This window comes from Mastigoproctus giganteus, chromosome 10 (assembly GCF_048544385.1).
Source record: "Mastigoproctus giganteus isolate SK-2022 chromosome 10, ASM4854438v1, whole genome shotgun sequence".
Taxonomy (NCBI): domain Eukaryota; kingdom Metazoa; phylum Arthropoda; class Arachnida; order Uropygi; family Thelyphonidae; genus Mastigoproctus; species Mastigoproctus giganteus.
Genome location: NC_143584.1, coordinates 24,716,487 through 24,735,387, shown reverse-complemented (window position 1 = coordinate 24,735,387; position 18,901 = coordinate 24,716,487). Strand labels below are relative to the sequence as shown.

Below are 18,901 nucleotides of genomic sequence, written 5' to 3'. Positions count from 1 at the left end.
TCGTGTCAGTCCACTTGCAGCTATCATTCTGAGGAGGAGTTCTCCTGCATAAGCATGAGGAAATATGCAATGACTGTAGCAATGGGCAAAAAACCATTGTCCAACAGCTTGCCACAGTGTAAACATTCTCAAGTATCTGTTTGTTTCAAGAGAACCTCCTAAATAAATACCTGCAGAAGATGGCCAAGTGCTCTCTCCTTTATCTCTGCAGCTTACATCACCTAAAGCAGGTGAAAATCCAGAACCAATAAGATCATTTCCAGAATTCTTGCTCCCAGCCAATCAGAAAACAAAAATGAACAAAATACATCCTTTGCACAGACCCCTTTATTCCTTTATACTGTTCAGAGGAGAATGGCATAAATATATGGCAAGCCTTCAGGTAATTTTTACCTTTTTCAGTTGGTGAATACAAATTTGTAGATATCTTCTATCACCAGGATTGGTTTTGGGTTTGTATGTATCATGTACCCTATTCACCAGTTACTTTCAGGTAATTTTAACCTTTTAACATATTAATCTAATTTTACTTATCCCTAAGGCTACTGAAGAAAGGATTAAAGTAAGTCACATAAGGTATATCTGTATATGTAATTTTTTCCAAATTCTGTATAAATGTTTGCTAGCACAGAATTCAGTATTTTTATACTAAAACAGTTTTTTTCACATTAAAAACCCATTTTTAAGTTATGACTTTAAACAATTTCTTGCCTTTTACCTAAAATATTAAAATATGCATAGTGTACTGTGTGGCTGCTTGAACATTAAATCTTCTAGCAAACAACTCAGTACAAAGTGCTCTCCCCTCCCAACACAAGATGTGGCAATTTGATAAATCTGAAAATAACAGAAGTGGTATGTTCAAACTTCTCCAATAGATGGTTGTACAGAGGTTGTTCAGTAGCCTGACTGGTTATAAGTAACAATCAGTTTCATTAGTAGCTTTAATGTTCCATGTCACTATTTTGCGATAGAGCAATGTCCAAATATCAAATTTTGCATTAAACTGAGAAAACCTGCAGCAGAAATGTTAAAAATTGTTTATGGTGATGAAACATTGAGCCATACTAACATTTTTTTGATATAAGTGGTATAAGTGGCTCAAAGATGGAATGAGGATGTTCACAATAACCCAAGAAGTGGAAGTCCGTCAACCTCTCAAAATGAGGATAGAGTTACAAAAGTTACAGAAGTTCGGGAAATTTTTGGCAAGAGATTGTCATTTGACCCTCAGAATGATGACTAATAAATTGAATATGAATAAGGAGACAATGCATCAAATTCTGTGTGAAGATTTAGGAAAAAAGGAAGGTTCTGTGCAAAATTTGTGCCACACGACCTCACAAATTAGCAGAAGCAATGAAGAGTGTCATCATGCAAAGACTTCATCCAGATTTGTCAAGGCAGTCCTAATTTCCTTTACCGTATTTTCATTGGAGATTAGCGTTAGATGTTTCAATACAACCCTGAGACGAAGTGTCAGAGCATGCTGTGGACTTCAGAATTATCTCCAGGGCCCAAAAAGTTTTGTTTACAGAAGTCCAGAATCAAGAAGATGCTTATCATGTTTCTCGACAAACGGGGTGCAATTCACGAGGAATTTGTACCCAAAGGGGAAGAAGGTCAATGCTGCACTCTACATACATGTGCTTCAAAGACTATTGAAGTGCCTTTCCCAGGTGAGGCTGTAATAAGTGCATTCAATCAGGGGGTGATTACTTTCAATTAAAAAAAAAAACTATTTTTGAGTTCCTTCACTGAGTTCTTTTTATTCCACCAGTCCAGGAACTTTATTGCCACACCTCATATGTGCTGAGTGGGAAGTGTATTAGTTACACTCCCTATTATCCTAGGAATTGATTACACTGTCAGAAAGTGTACTTATGCACACATGTGCAATTCAGAAAAGAGAATGGACCAGGTACAACCCAAGTGACTAAAATTAAATTTAGTATGATCATTGGTTCCAGATTTGCTAGTGCAAATATAATGGCTACTGCCATCCTGCCAGGCTGTTCATCCATAAAAAATATCTAGAGCATGCCAAGAATTGGCCAAAAATCAGAAATGTACAGCAAGTGGCAGTTTTATGGCCGTAACTTGTTGATGTGAAAAAGCAATGGGGGAAAAAATGCATTCTAACTGATTACCATAGTCATATATATGGTAGCACAGTACGGCATGAAGTGCAAAGGTAATATCAGGATGCACAATACACCAGACCTGGTTACAGATGTGGAGTAGCAGTAGTTGACTGCACTGAGTTTCACCCTTGTTGGCTAAAAATAAGCAGCATTGGATACAGTAGGCACAGGAACACAGACATTTAAAATATGAGAGGGGAACAAGGATAGACTTCCTGGATCAGTAAATCCCAATTCCAGTTATTTTATGCTGATAGCAGGAGCAGTGTATGCCAAAAGTAGCATGCATTCAGTTGATTAATGATACCACATGTCAACAACACAAACTGGTAATGAAAAGGGACTGTTTTTGTCCCTTTATTAGGATCTACCATTTGTTAGATCCACTGATACTGGTGGAACAGCTTCTGAATGCCACACCCTACTTAAATATTGTTGACAACCAGGTGCACCCTTTCATGCTCATTTGGTAAAAATTTCTTTCATTTCCAAAAAATTTTTTCCAGCAGGATAATGCACCACGTAACAAGGCACAGATCATCAGGGAATTGTTCCAGTAACACGAGGATGACTTTGCTCCACACTGTTGACTTAGTCACTGGATCTCGACCCAGTTTAGCTTAGCATCTGGTATGAAGTGGAACAAGCCATTTGCAGCAGATATTTGCCAATTTCCAGTCAGAGGTAACTGCAGAATGCAATTAAGTCCACATGGACCAGTATCCCTGTGGAATGGTTTCGCCACCTTGTGGAGTCCAATTCCAGCAACTTGAGACTGTTCTAATAGCTAAAGGAGGTGTCACTCGCTATCTTGCAAGTTTACCAAATAAACTGTCCATTCATTATATATACCAAAATAAATATTGAAAGGTCCAGGAATAAAATTCAGTGATTAAATACTGTACAGGAGTTGGGGGGAAAGGAAAATGAGAGAGAGATGTGGACTATAAGAAATATACCAAAATATAATAGATGAAAATGTAACTAAAAGAAAATTGGTAAGGATATCAACAAGTTTTACATACTTCATTTTGCTTACATCTTTATAAGCTTTTATTTTGAAGACTAAATGCACAAGGCATAATATGTTATGGGTGAAATTAACTATATAATATCGGTGTAAATACACCATCATTTACCCATAAATTTAACTACATAAGTAGTGTAATGGCATCATTTGATTTTATCTCGTATTGACTACCTTCACAATGAGATACAAGGTATTGCACTACTTCGAATAAATAACGCTTTTCTAGTAGAGGAGACTACTGTTATTTATTCTCAGTGGACACCACCACCCAGATGCATTTCGGAGCTTGTTGGCTCACTCATCGGTGGGCGGGCGGGCAGGTACCCTGATAATGCAGACATGCCATCACGTTTGCGAAGTTAATGCCACAATATGAGAGATGCCAAATGGTGAAGATAATGATAATATTTTAAAAACTAAATGCACAAGGCATAATATGTTATGGGTGAAATTAACTATATAATATCAGTGTAAATACACCATAGTTCACCCATAAATTTGACTACATAAGTAGTGTTGCAGCATCGTTTGATTTTTGTTCGATGAGTGAACCAACAAGCTCCGAAACGTGTCTGGGTGGTGGTGCCCACTGAGAATAAATAACAGTAGTCTCCTCTACTAGAGAAGTGTTATTTATTTGAAGTAGTGCAATACCTTGTATCTTGTTGTGAAGGTAGTCACAATATGAAATAAAATCAAACAATACCATTACACTACTTATGTAGTTAAATTTATGGGTAAAGTATGGTGTATTTGCACTGATATTATATAGTTATTTTCACCCATAACATATTATGCCTTGTGCATTTAGTCTTCAAAATATTATCATTATCATCACCATTTGGCATCTCTCATATTGTGGAATTAACTTCGCAACTGTGATGGCATGTCTACATTATCAGGGTACCTGCCTGCCCACTGAGAATAAATAACAGTAGTTTCCTCTGCTAGTGAAGCATTATTTATTCAAAGTAGTGCAATACCCAGTATCTTTTTGTGAAGGTAGCCACAATATGAGATAAAATCAAACAATGCCATTATACTACTTGGGTAGTTAAATTTTTGGGTAAACTATGGTGTATTTACACCAATATTATATAATTATAAGCTTTTACTATTATTGGTGAATTATTAATATTAAGAAACTTATTTTAACTTGATCTTTTTTTCTGCCATGTGTTAAGCATGATTTTTCTTTTTTAATGCTGCTGTAGAATATTTCATGCTATTTAAAGCAGGTATGACTCAGACTTCCATCAATATTAATATTTATATATATTTTATGTATATATGCTATATATATATATATATATATCAAGTCATAAAAATTAAATGATTAAAAAATAATGAACCATGGCAATGTTAAAAATGTTTCTTTCTTTTGTCTATATTCTCTCTGAACTTGTGATTTCATTTCAGTTTTCTGGTTTGTCTGTTGAGAAGGCATTATAGTTATACCAGTTTCAACTGAAATGAATTCATTATGCCTAGACTACATCCTTCATGGGTCTATTGTATTGACTGGAACCACTCTCAAACATAGCGCACGGTTTGTCTGTGGGGGAAGGGAAGTCTTAAATTTTATATACATTTGTAATGGATCATTTTAGTTAGTTTTAAAATCTTCATTGTCAAAATTTGGTTTTGGAAGTTTCTTTCTGGTATGTTTGGATTTTTTAAGGTGGCAGTTGAACATTTTCATAGCTTCAGTCTTCCACATCGGATAAATCATCTTCCTTCTTTCTTTTGAAATGAGCTTTCAGAATTACACGACAATGATGAATTTGAATTGTCACATTTAGTGGTAAGATGTTTTTCTTTTTTGTTCACGTACCAGTCTTCTTATTTCATTTTTAGTTTTTGCCCTTTCTGCTTTATTATCTAAAAGCTTAAAATTTTAGTTTTGGATGGAAAAAAAAAGTATTTTGTATAATAAATGTGGCAAAGTTTTTGTTGCAGAATAGATGTTTTCTTTTAATTTCAGAAGCAATTACTCCTTCCATATGTGAAGGCTGAAGGTGCCATTCTAACCTTCTAAACTGAACTATATTCAAAAATAGTATTAGCTTGCTTCAAGCTTCCAATGCATTTGAAGTTTATTCAGTTGCTTGAGAAATGTAACAATATTTTTTATTAGCTTCGTATTCAAATCATCAAGATGATGATCCTCAGATCTTTCCAGAAATAATTCTGTAATTTACTCATACCCTGTGTGAATAGATTTGAACATTGTGATTAAGTGGTTTCATCTTGTTTCAACTGGCACTTCCAGAATTTTGTAAAAAGTTTCTAGATTTGACTGTTTAAAACAAAGAGATTTTTCAGTGCTCATTGTTTTTTATGAATTTATGTGATCGTATTTACTTTGTCTTGCTAATTCAAACACATTGTGCAAAATTGTGCAGAACAGTTGAAATATTTAACATTTTTTAATGATGAAGTCATATATTCACCATAATTAGTTATATAAACTAGGTTAGAAAAAATAACATCATCTAGCTCATATCTCTGAATACTTTGAATTATTGCAGACTTGATATGGTCACCTGCTTTTTGTTTATGAAAATATCCCATTGTGCCATACATGATACTCTTTCAAACAGAAACTAGATTCCATCAGTGTATTGTAAAGTTAAACATTAATATTCAATTTTTCTAAAATTTTCTGTCCACAAAACTAAAGTTAACTAACTCTCCCATTTGACAAAACTTCTTGAAGTTCAGAGATAATTTTAAGTCAGAGTTCTGATGCCAGTTTTTTCATATTAAGTGACAAGCAGTAGGATCCAGGAATCAAGTAAAAACACTTTGGCATCAATACAACCAAACTTTGTACCAATATTAATAAGCTGCTGTGAAAATTCTATAAATCCTTTACCAACAAACACTGAAAGTATATTAGATCTTTGCACACATATTTCACTGCCATTTTTGCTATTGTTTGTTTCTTCTTTACTTAGCATTTTTAATGTATTATCTTTCCAAAGTACCATTTTATAGTTTTTAAACTAGATGCTGTGGAGTTTGAAAATCTTTCTTCTTAAAAATGACATACTAGTTTTTATGGCTTTTGTTTATACTAAACAAACTTTATGCAGTTTTACTAATTAAAAAGTTTTACTAATTCTTAATTTTTCATTAATCACTCATCAAAATCTGTTCCAAACCTCCAATTTAGCATTCAGCTTTGTCCTTTTTATCAAAAATACCTATTGTGTTCTTTTGTTTAAGGAGACTGGATGGAATTGCATATGTGTTACAGATCTTAAAAATACAGATCAAAATACAGATCTTAAAATTTTGATATGCAAATGTAGAACTACATTATTATTATTATTATTATTATTATTATTAGCCATTGGTGTGGCGCCTCCGTAGCCAGGTGGGAAGGAGCAGCAGTGCGTAGCACACGCTTCTTGATTAGACCGGGGTTCGAGCCCGTCACCACCAAATACGGAAGATGCGGAAAGGGAATGATCACCGCATATCCCGGAGCAATATGGCCTTAGTTGCTAATGCTCCTAAAAAAAAAAAAAAAAAAAAAAAAAGCCATTGGTGCAAGGAATCCTAATCATTATGCTACACCAGCAAAAAAAAAAAAAAAAAAAAAAAAATTGTTGAATCACCCTGAGAGAGAGAGAGAGAGAGAGAGAGAGAGAGAGAGAGAGAGAGAACAAGAGTCAGAAGTAGAAGGAAATCACCAAGAAAGAGAAGAATGAGGATATTCAGCTCAGAACCCTGGGTGTGCCAGCCCATACTCACCAGATTTGAGCCCCTGGAGTTGTCTCAAAACTATGGTTGGAAAACCTGTAGTTAAGAAGGATTACTACACTCTCAATTTATTTTTTTACTTCATTCACAGACATTATTAGGAAGTCTGTTTTTTTTTTTTTTTTTGTTTTTTTTTTTTTTCGCAAAAAAAAACACTAAAATCTAGTGTGCTGTTAATAGAAGTAAGATATACAACATATATGCTTGCTACAAGACATACTGTTCACACTCTTAAAGTAGGCCCTTGAACTTTCCTGACCGAACAAAATTAACTATTCCTAATACTCTGTGAAATAATAGTGTATTTTCTTTACCATTATTAAAGCACATGCAAACTAACCCAAGCACAGTACTAAGTACTATAGGTTCTAATACCTCTTGTGTTTGGGGTTTTCATAAAAAAAAAAAAAAAAAAAACTTCAAGACTAAACTGAAACTTGAACAAAATTAAATGGAGATGCATTAAAAGTCATTTTAGAAATGATTATGCTTGTATACTAGAATTAATTAATTCTGTTATTAATTTCCCCAGTTTACACAACATTTAGAAAAAGGAGAATTTTCACTTATCTTCCTTGATATTACTGCTGCCTTCACTTCAGTTGCTGTTAGTCTTCTGATATCTGTGCTACAGAATTGTTACTGCATCCCAGGATCCCTGCTGAATGTACTTCAACAGTTACTCTACAATTGCAGTCCCATCTTTTTTAATAAATCCATTATCTGTATAAGCTTAGACCTGCCCCAAGAAAGAATCCTCTCAGCCATATTATTACCTTTTCTTAAGCCACTCCTAACTTTTTTTCTGGCTTTACCAGCCCTTCTCAGTCCAGCCTGTATGGATCAACAACTTATTGATGACTTCCTAAGTTATATTGAACTTTTCAGTTTGTGTATCAGCCTGAAGATCCAGTACTGTCACCTACTATTGAAATTTTCAGTTTGTGTATCATCCTGAAGATTCAGTACTGTCACCCTGCTGCAAGCTCCCCTTTCCTATAGGTTAGAATCCAGTCTAAAGTAATACCCTCTGTAAACCATACTGAATTTTTAGGCATGCTCATAGATTCTGTAAACATTTCTTCTCGGTCCATTGCACAGAGCTCTACCAGTCTAACAACCTTTTGCTTTATGTGGCGCATCCTTGCTATCTTTATCCGAGCACTGTCCAGAAATACCATGCCATCTATATTCTTATCTCACTTCCTTTATGTATCCCTAACCTTGATCTTCATCTTGATACCCACCCTTCAGCCTGTTATGTCAGTCAGATATTTTCTCATCAATCAATTAAATTCTAAGCTTGAATTTCCTCTTGTTTTCTCGACATCAGCTGTACTAACACATTGAAATTATGCCTCTTACTTTTCACTGGCATTACAAAGCTATCCAGTGTTTTGTGCCCCTGGCCAAAGTGACTTTCTCAACATTTGAATCTTCTTCAATGACAAATTCCACCCAAGACTACCAGAATGTTGGATCTTATTAAACCCACAGTTGTCTATTTAATGTTATTATTAGGTTTTACTTGATGTGTAAACACTTTAGTTTATGTGTACCAGGATATTGCCCTCACGTTTTTTGGTTAGCAATAAGTGATTATATATACATAATTATATGTAATTATTATAATAAATTTTAATTTTACTTGCAAATTAACATTTTCCAATTAAAGCATCTGAAAATCTACTCACATAATGCCTGAACATGTACATTTTATTCTTTTCAAACTCTAAATAGTCACTATTTTGCTTAGTTATAAGATTATACCATTTTATTAATATTATTTTAAAAAACAATTTTTGTAAACAGCAGAAGGAAAATGCCAATAATTTGCATTGATGACGAAGATTAAATTTTACAGTAGTTTGAATTTCTCTTTTAGCAGTTTCAACCTAAAAAAAAAAATTTATATGTATATACACGAGTGCTGTTCAATAAAGAATGATCATAATTTTTTCCCATCTTCCCCCCCCCCCTTTTTTTTTCCATCCATATTTTGGTGGTCCTTTTCAAAATAGTCCCCATTTAATAGAAATGTACTTACACCAATATTTTTGCCATTCTTAAAAAATGTGGTGGAGGCCATCTTTTGACTTGCATTTGAGAATCACCTCCAATGTCTTTACAGCTTCATCTGACAACTGGAAATGTTTTCCTTGCAACTCCTTCTTTAACTTTGGAAATAAAAAAAAAATCTCAGGGTCAAGGTTATGGCTGTAGGGAGGGGGGAATAAGGAACACATTTTCCTCAATGATAGTATGAGGTCTCACACTGTCGTGATGTATTCACCCACCTGCATGCAGTTGTGGTTCTGTGTGATAAATGTGACCCAAATCATCCTGTAACAGTCATATGACATGGCACAACATGCTGGTAAACCATTCTTTGAATGTCAAAAAAAAAAAGAGATGACCATAACCATTCTTGCAGAAGCTACAACTTTTGCCTTTTTCCATGTTGGGTTGACATAGACTTCCAAACAGAGCTTTTTTGCTTATTCTCGGTCAAAATGATGAAGCCATGACTCATTCGCCATTATTACCTTGTGTAGAACCTCACCATCTTCGGTAACCGTCCATTGCAGCTTCTGACAAACCTCCATGCAAACTTGCTGTTGCTCAGGTGTGAGTAGTCTTGAAACCCATCATGCACAAACAAACATTTCATATGCAAATGGTCATGGAGAATACTGTGCATGCTTCCTACTGATATTCTCAACATCTCTACTAGTTGCCTTACTACTATATGGCTATCTTCTCTCACAATTACAGAAGCAGTGTTCATGTGGTGACAGCAGTGATTGGAGCTCCAAGACCACTGATCTTTGTGATTGAATCATGTCCATCTTTAAACATTCTAAACCACCTGTGAGCTATACTATATGGAAGTGTAGATTCACCATAAGCCTCTTTTAACATTTCATACACTTCAGCTGATGTTTTCTTGAGATGGAAACAATTAAGAACAGCATACTGTTCCTCACAAGTGTCATCCGTTGATATGTAGGCAAAACTGAACAGGCATAAACCATGCACATGAATGAGCTGCACAGTTGCTGTGTGATGCAGCTTGGTTTGCTCTTAAATTCTGCAACTTAGTTAAAATAACAAGCAGTACATTTGTTCAAGAGCTGTATTTCTGTTGTTTGGACTGATCGCTTATCTCTAGCTGAATGTCATGAACCTAACATCCCAGCCATTCAAGGGAATCACCCTTCAAGGAAATTTGCTGGATCTACTTGAAAATAATGCAGATGTTCACTTGACTTGTGCTTGAATTGATCTGCTGTCAACAACTTTGGGATTTGTCGTGCTGACACATTTTTTCCTAGCAAGAATCTCAGTTATTGTATGATACACAAGTTCAGATGAGATGCCCAAGATGTTGGCAATGTACTGACTGTCACTCTTCAATCACTTGTCACCAGATCATGCACACTGTCAACAACTTCTGGAGTGATGAATATTGCAGATCTTTCACAGCATGTGTCATCTTTCAGGCTTCCCTCCCTCATTTAAATTCTGCTCTCACTTCTTAACAATGAAATAGGATTGGGAATCCTTCCCAGTGTTGTAATCATATCCTCATGAATTTTGGCATTAGTCCTTTTTTTTCCCAAATATTGACTGACTGCACAATGATTGATTTCGTCCATCTTTCCTCATTCACACAACTTTGTTAACTTCAGGACCAGTAATTAAAAAAAAAAAAAAAAAAAAAAATATTATTGAAACTGCATGAAACTTGGTGAGTTACTAATTAAAGTGTTATAAATTAAGTACAGAAATTTTTAACACTGTACCATCACCCTTTCATACTCAAGCCATGAACTTTTCAAACACCTCCTCTAGAATAAACTTTTGATAAAATTTTAGTTTTATTCTGATTTACAATACAGCCCAAAAGTAAGTGTTCACTTTTAACTATGAATTCTAGAGTTTTACTTTTCCACCATTATTTGCAAATTTTCAGAATGTTGTTACTCAACATCTGAAAATTACAGTATATTGAATGCACTCTCTTAAATATAAGCAGTGAATGTGTTCATCTTTTCCTTAAACAGTAACTTACTGATATGCACAACCAGTAGACTTAATGCTACACAGCAAAGGTGTTTGAATTAAGCTGTATGACTATTTATAGAGTTGGCTTTCCACTTTGTACAGTTGCTATGGAAAAGAAGGCCTAGTGAATGACCTTGTGCCACCTGCCTCGCTATAATTATTGCTTCTTCTTCTTCTTTCTTCTTCTTTGGTCCTTAGCTGGCAGCTGGGGGAGGCGATTGGCCACGCAACCAGTATGCTGCTGTAGGTGCCGCAGGGTTTCGGACTTGCTCTGTGATGTTCTTCCATACCTTATGATCCATGGCGTCAGTCCTGGCTTGGTTAAGGTCGAGACGTCGGCTCTTCAAGTCATTTTCCACTTGCTTGGCCCACGTTTTCCTAGGCGTGGTCCGTTGGATGCTCCATTGGGTGGGTCGTTGTCTCCAAAGGAGTGTGGATGGTATTCTGTTCGTGCCCATTCTACATACGTGGCCAAACCATCTAAGCCTTCGCTTCTGGATTTGGTCGGCAATGGTTGGTTGCTTTTGGCATCTGGCGCGGATGGTATCATTAGTGATGCGTTCGCGAAGAGAGATGCCCAAGATCTGCCGCAGGCATCGCATTTGGAATACCTCAAGTTTGTTCAAATCTAACTTGAGACAAATCCATGTTTCCGATCTGTAAAGAAGAATGGGCAGGATCAAAGTCCGGAAGAGTCAGATTTTAGTCTTTGTGGAAATGTTGGTCCTCTTCCACAGACACCATTTGAGCGAGGCGAACGCAGTGGCCGCCTGTCCAATTCTGCTGTGAATTTCCATGGTGGATGCAACTTTCTTCTCCTGAACCAGCGACCCAAGGTATTTAAAGTCCTGCACTTGCTCGATCTGGACGCCTTCGAGATAGATGGTGGCTTGCGACCCATCTGTTGTCAGGGCCTTTGTCTTACCAGCATTGATCTTCAAACCGTATGGCCGGGCAATGTGGGCAATGTCGTAGAGGATGTCCGTGGCTTCAGCGTCGTTACTGGCAAGGATAGCACTATCATCAGCAAACATCAGGTCAGTCACATAGTGATCCTTGTCATATTGTATGCCCTGTCTGTTTCTGAATGCTTGCCTCATAATGGCGCCGACCACGATGTTGAAAAGCAACGGGGAGGCTACATTCCCTTGGCGGACTCCAGTTTGGATGGTAAATTTTTGCTTAAGATATTTTCCTTATTCTCCATTGCGAAAGTATTTTTTCTCTGAAACACATTGATATTCTGTCTGATGCTGTACTACTCATGCATTTAAATTTGACATTACAGTACATGACGTTTGCTGTAACTATTTGTCTACATTTATTTATTGTCATTTGTTTATATTTACTTATTTTGTTTGTTTACATTAACAAATTGAACTACTATTTCCATTTCAATCACTAGTACTATCTCTTAGTCATTATAAATGTTAACAGTTGTAAATAAGTTAGCATTTATTAAAATGTGCTTCTGTAAAACTGCTCAATCACTAGGTATACCTTTCTCTCTAAAATCCAGCACCTCTCAATCCCCAACAACGCCAGATTTTAAAGTTTTACTGTATATTAGTTTAATTGTTGTATAAAAACTATTGCAAAATTATTCATAAAATACTATTTGTTAACAGCTTTTTAATTGTTTCGTGAGTGCTCCTGGTATGTTGGCTGTAGGGAGTTTTCCAGAATTGTTGTTATTTGGTTTTTAGGAGCATTAGCAGCTAAGGCCATATTGCTCCGGGGATATGTGGTGGTCATTCCCTGACCTTTCTGCATCCTCCATATTTGGTGGTCACAGGCTCGAACCCCGGTCTAATCAAGAAGAGCGTGCTACGCACTACTGCTCCTGCCCACCTGGCTACAAAAGCGCCTTTCCAGAATTGGCCTAATCTGTGCAGTAGAATTTTTTTCATGGAAGTTTGAAAAACTGCAGAAATAAAAACTTTGATTGTTTTTAAATATTAATTTTTTCATATTTTATCCAACATTGGAGTAAAATTATGGCTAAAAATCAAATTGGAATTAAAAATAATAATTTAAAAAAAAAGGCTTGTTGTATTTTATTTTATTTATTTATTTATTTTATTTATTTATTTTTTTTTTATGCAATTAAATCATCTTTATGTATTTATGAATCATCTGATTCACTTTCATTAACATCTGGATCTGAATTTCAGCTTTCTTAAGCCCGGTTTGGATAATTGAGGCTAATGATTGAGATCTCCCTCTGATTTTCAAACTGTTTTTTTTTTTTTTTTTTTTTTTTGTGTTGCAATTTAATCTAATAAAATGTCTCCTATTAATTGGAAATATAGTAAGACGAAATAAGATAGAAGTGTGTCTGGTATATTGAGACAATTTGCATATAATTACACATTATTTGAAGTATAGTTGAAACAACGCTGAAAAGCCAATATAATTATGTTCTATAAGGCCATATATCGGAAACGTAAATATATATTCTTATAAAAATTTATGCTTATTTTACTGCTCCAATAAATGCACTAAAAAAAAGCTCAGTAAACAAAGGATTCCTGCTGCTATATTGGAAGTTGTAATACCAATAGTAGCTATATTAACAAATTATAATTCTATTTATAAAATTCTGCAAAATTTTAATAATACTTATATACTGCTCAGAATATGTTAGTTTTCAAATGTGACCTCTATCATAGATTATTGTTTCAATTAGATATATAATTTACAATAAATTTTGAACTATTTTATGGAGTCAACTCTGCAGTGGTGGATCCTGGTCTGACAGATATATTATACATTAATCATGGGTTCAAGGTTAATTGTTAAAATTATCTACCTTCATAATTTTGCACACAGACTTGCTTCAGTTTTGGAAGTGACATGTTATTGTTTTCTCAGAATTAAATGCAAAAATGTTCTGGCAGCCAGGTGCCATGGTCTGTGTTATAATTTTTGCCTTCAGCTTTGTGAAAATAAAGGCAAAATATCTAATGTACATTGGTTTTTGTTTCAAGATTAGATTAGTGGCTCAGTAACACTTAAATATACGGACATGGCACATTGTGTTTACTTGGAATTTATATGAAAAGGTCAGGCAACAGGCTAGTTGTTATAGCTCATCCATGTTAGTTAGTCTCCCTCACTGTCGGTGTGCTGGGAATATTCTGTTTCTGCAGTAGGAGAAATCACATCATAGTGTGAAATTTAAGCTTGTAGTCTTTTGTGTTACTGTATGCATGTGGTATACAAGCAGTTGACATAAAAATATACAAATGAATGAACTGATATCTGTATCAAAGAGAAAAATCTGTACATAGCCAAGGAAAGAAAATTATATTCAACATTATTGACATTTTGTTAAAGAAGCATTAAATAATCAACTGAATATACCAATCAAGCAAGCAACAAAGCATGCCAGTCTAGCAAAAGGTAAATGTTCTACAAGTTTTCTCTTGGCCAATTTGATTGTGATGTGTTAAGGTGAACTCAAAACTTTTCTGTTTTCTCAAAATAGAAAAGTTTTGAGTTTTTTACGCAAAACTTTAATGGAAAGAAAAGAATAATGCTTGAGCAAATGAAGTATTTATGGGAAATTAAATGAATAAGAAATTAAAAAAGACCTATAATGAAACCTTGATTAACAGTCCAGAAAATGTAATTCAGAAGAAACAGTTATCAGTTCTTCTAGTGATAGTGAAAACAACTATTAAGATTTTTTTTACTAATACTGTTAAATATGTTTTCACTGAATAAGTACAACTGAAGGTCCTAGTTTTTCTTTTCATATTTGTATATTTTTAGGTAATATCTACCAATAGCATACACTCAATGAAAATGCTGTTTTTAAGCATTTACTAAAAGTTGTATTTTTAAAATACTTTTTATGAAATAAGCTTACTTAGCAAGTACAGGTCGGTGTTGAAAAAAAAGTAGTGAGTTAGGGTTAAATTTGAAAGTGTCTGCAGTTCTGTCCAGAAATTATAGGAGGGAGTATGTGATGAGAGCATTGTCAATCAATTTGCCCTGGAGAGAATGTGCAAGGCTCATGGGGTAGAATTTTTCTCATCCTGGTCTGTGCTTGTTAACAGGAGAGATTGTTTCTACAAGGGTTTCTACACTTAAATAGAAAGGGCACAAGAATATTTGCTGTTGCTATTGAGGCAGTGTTAGGTGGGTGGAAAACTGCTAGCTTAGGATGATTCACAGACTAATAGATTAACAGTAGACATAAGCATCAGTGAAAGTGATTCTTGCACTGCTTCTATTGGAATGAGCAGCAGCCTGGAAAGCAAGATGTTGTGGATTTCCAGGCCTGCTGGGAGTTATCATGGAACAAGTAAATATATGGTTTGTGTTAGAGTAACTAAGAGTAAGAACAGCTGCATGTATACTTACATGTACACCAATGGTAGGAATATAGTAAATAAATTTGATGAATTTCAGGTGCTGGTGAAGACATCGAAGGCAGATATTGTTGGGATATCAGAGATGTGGTGTCACATAGATATAAAGAATGCATAATTAGAATTTGGGGAGTACAATGTGTACAGAAAGGATAGACAGGAGAGAAAGGGAGGAGGATCAAGCTGTTAGTTAAGAAATACATAAAATCTAAGGAAGTGCATCCAGCTGACATGGGTGGACAGTGCAATGTTGAGTCAGTTTGGTGTGCATAAGAACTGGGAATGTAAAATTGATAGTAGGGGTGTGTTATAGGCCTAATGACTCTGATACAGAGAAATAATGTGGGCCAGTTAATCATATTGTCTTACAATAGGGGATTTTAACTTCCCAGATATTGAGTGGAACTTGTGGGTTGGTTATTCATACACTAACAAGGCTTTTATGGATTAATTGGATGATTGTTTTCTACAGCAGCATGTTCGAGAGGCAACTAGAGGGAGTAATACTCTTGATCTGATTATCAGCAGTGATTCTTCGTACATTAAGAATCTGCAGCTAAAGGAACCACTAGGTGGCAGTGATCACAGTGTGCTTCTTTTTTGCTGATGCTGTATAAACTTGCTTTCTTGCATCATATGCCTCTGCTAATGTAGCTTCAGGGGTAAAGGGAAGGGTTTGCTTTCATAAAGGTGACTACAGTGCTCTCAGACAATTTTTAAATTCTATACAATGGAATCAGCTGATGATGATTCTATACAATGGAATCAACTGATGATTTCTGTTGATACCAACAGAAAATTCTAAATGGGATGCATTCAAGGAAGAAATCTTCAAAGCTATTAGGCTTTTTGTCCCAACTAAGAAATACTATTCAAGATTAGGCTTAAATGGATGGCAGATGAATTAATGAGACTCTTGGCAGAGAAGAAAAATGCATGGGATGCATAAATTATCAGGTGACACTGAATACCATGGTAGATATAAGCTACTCTGTAATCAAATCACAAAGGAGGTTAGGCAAGCGAAGGGAGATTATGAGAAATCTTTGGCAAAGGATGCAAAGAAAAACATCAAAGAGTTCTTTACTTTTGTAAACTCTAGAAGGAAAGGGATGAATCAGATTGAGCCAGTTAACATATATGGGTTGACTATTGATGATCCTGCTCATATAGCTCTCAGACTGAATGAGTATTTTGCATCTACATTCAAACATAAGGAATTCTGTAGGGAAGTGAAGAACAGAAGCTTATTAAACTCTAGCAGGGAGCTAAATGATGTAATAACTGAGAGCAAAGTAGAGCAGAAATTGTTGAAATTGAACATAAAAAAGGCATCTGGCATGGATGGATGGGATCTATCCAGTTATATTAAAGGAGGCAGCAAAGGAAATTAGCAAACCCTTAAACATAATTATGAAAGCTTCCTTGGACTCAGGAGAGGGCCCTATGGACTGGAGATGTGCAAATGTGTCCCCGTTTCACAAAGTGGGATCATAGGGTAACACGAGTAATTACAGACCTGTTAGTTTAACTTCTGTTCCGGGAAAATAATGGAGGCACTGGTTAAAGACACATAAGCACTGCATGATCATATAGATAAGACTAGTAATTATTCATACACAGCATGGTTTTGTTAAGGAGAATTTTGTCTGACCAATGTGAATGGATACTAAAATGTGGTCACAAAAGAAATAAATGCAAAAATAATTTTGATGGCATGTATTTGGATTTTAGGAAAGCTTTTGATACAAGTTGCTGCAATGGATAGAAGAATGGTTGAGTGGGAGAAAACAGAGTGGTAATCAATGTTCTGCTCTTCGTGGACTAATGTTATTAGTGGAGTACCCCAGGGTTCAGTGTTGTGCCCCCAGTGTTGTTTTCTGTATTTATCAGTGATATTGATGAAGGTATATCTGGGTTAATGTTTAAGTATGCAGATGATGTGTAGTTTGGAAGGGTTGTTAATGACCGTAATGATTGTATACTACTGCAACTGGATCTAGAAAAATTGAGCAGATGGGCTGAAAGATGGCAACTGAAGTTTAATATTGACAAATGTAAAGTACTGCGTATGGGTAGCAGTAACCCTAGAGTAACGTACCAACTGTGTGGTACTACACTCACGTATATATGTTGTTATAACGTAAGATCACTCATCGGTGAAGACAGGATATTAGAGCTGGAAAAGGAATTAGAAAATGTGAATTGGAATATCATCGGTTTGGCTGAAACAAGAAGAAGAAATGAATCACTTATAAGTTTATCAAGTGGAAATCTGCTGTACACCAATGGAAATAGTGAAAGGAGTTAAGGTGGAGTTGGGTTTCTGGTCCATAAAGATTTTAAAAACAACATTTTGGAATTCAAAAGTACATCACCAAGGGTGTCAAGACTAATACTCAAGATTTCTAAGAGGTACAAGCTAAAGATTATAATGATTTATGCACCAACATCGAGCCATGATGATGAAGAGGTTGAAGAAATGTACACCGAAATTGAGAGTCTTCTAGATGAGCAGAAAACCCACTACACTATTATTATGGGGGACTTCAATGCTAAGGTTGGAAAAAGACAAAACAGCGCAGAAAGGGGAACTATAGAAAATTTTGGAATTGGTGAAAGAAATGAAAAAGGCAAAAATTTGTGGAATTTGCAGAATCTCAAGGATTGTCAGTAATGAACACTTTTTTCAAGAAAAGGGTAAACAGAAAGTGGACATGGAAGAGTCCAAATGGATTAACTACTGATGAAATCGACTTCATCCTCACTAACAGAAGATATATTGTGAATGATGTTACCGTCCTGAATAAGGTAAATGTTGGAAGTGATCACAGAATGGTAAGATGTACACTTGATATAGATGTAGGAAAAAACTGACTCGAGTAAATAATACAAAGGTCTTTGAGATTACAGAAGAGGAGAAAAAGCAGTATGTACTGGAACTTAAGAACAAGTTTGAGCTTCTGCAGACTGCTCAGGACCAAGATATCGACGAGGAATATTACAACTTTCTGAAAGTGATAAAGCCCAAAAAACCTATAGGGAAAAAGAAATCCAAAGAAGAAAAAAATTAGTCAAGAAACACTTGTCATGATGAACCGAAGACGACAAATGAAGAGCAAGAAAAACACTGACAGGGAGAAAATTGAGTATACTGAGTTATGCAAAGCCATTAGAAAGAGACTCAGAGAGGACATAAGAAGATTTAACACAAGAAAAGTAGATCAAGCATTAAGGGAAAACAAAGGATTTAAATCAGCAGCCATGAGCATTAATACAGAAAGAGAAATGATACTGAAACTGAAGAATAGCAATGGTGTACTTATAAATAGCAGATAATGCATATTTCAAATAGCAGAAGACTACTATAGAGAAATATACAAGGAGCAAGTGAATGATGTCAGCAATGGGGAAGATGGATCACAAATTGGTAACACATACGACATACCTGATATAATTCCTGATGAGGTAGAACATGCTTTTAAGAAAATGAAGAATCAGAAACCCCC

At 35.3% G+C, this 18,901-nt stretch overlaps 1 protein-coding gene across 1 annotated transcript in view; it reads left to right on the top strand.

Annotated features, from left to right (window-relative positions):
- LOC150078878 (RAB11-binding protein RELCH homolog) overlaps nucleotides 1–18,901 on the top strand; it is a 450,480-nt gene that overhangs the window by 379,898 nt on the left and 51,681 nt on the right. Inside the window, exon 21 of the mRNA XM_090382879.1 lies at nucleotides 4,389–4,412. Coding sequence (XP_090239005.1) covers nucleotides 4,389–4,412 — 24 coding nt within the window. The remainder of the gene's footprint in view (nucleotides 1–4,388; nucleotides 4,413–18,901) is intronic.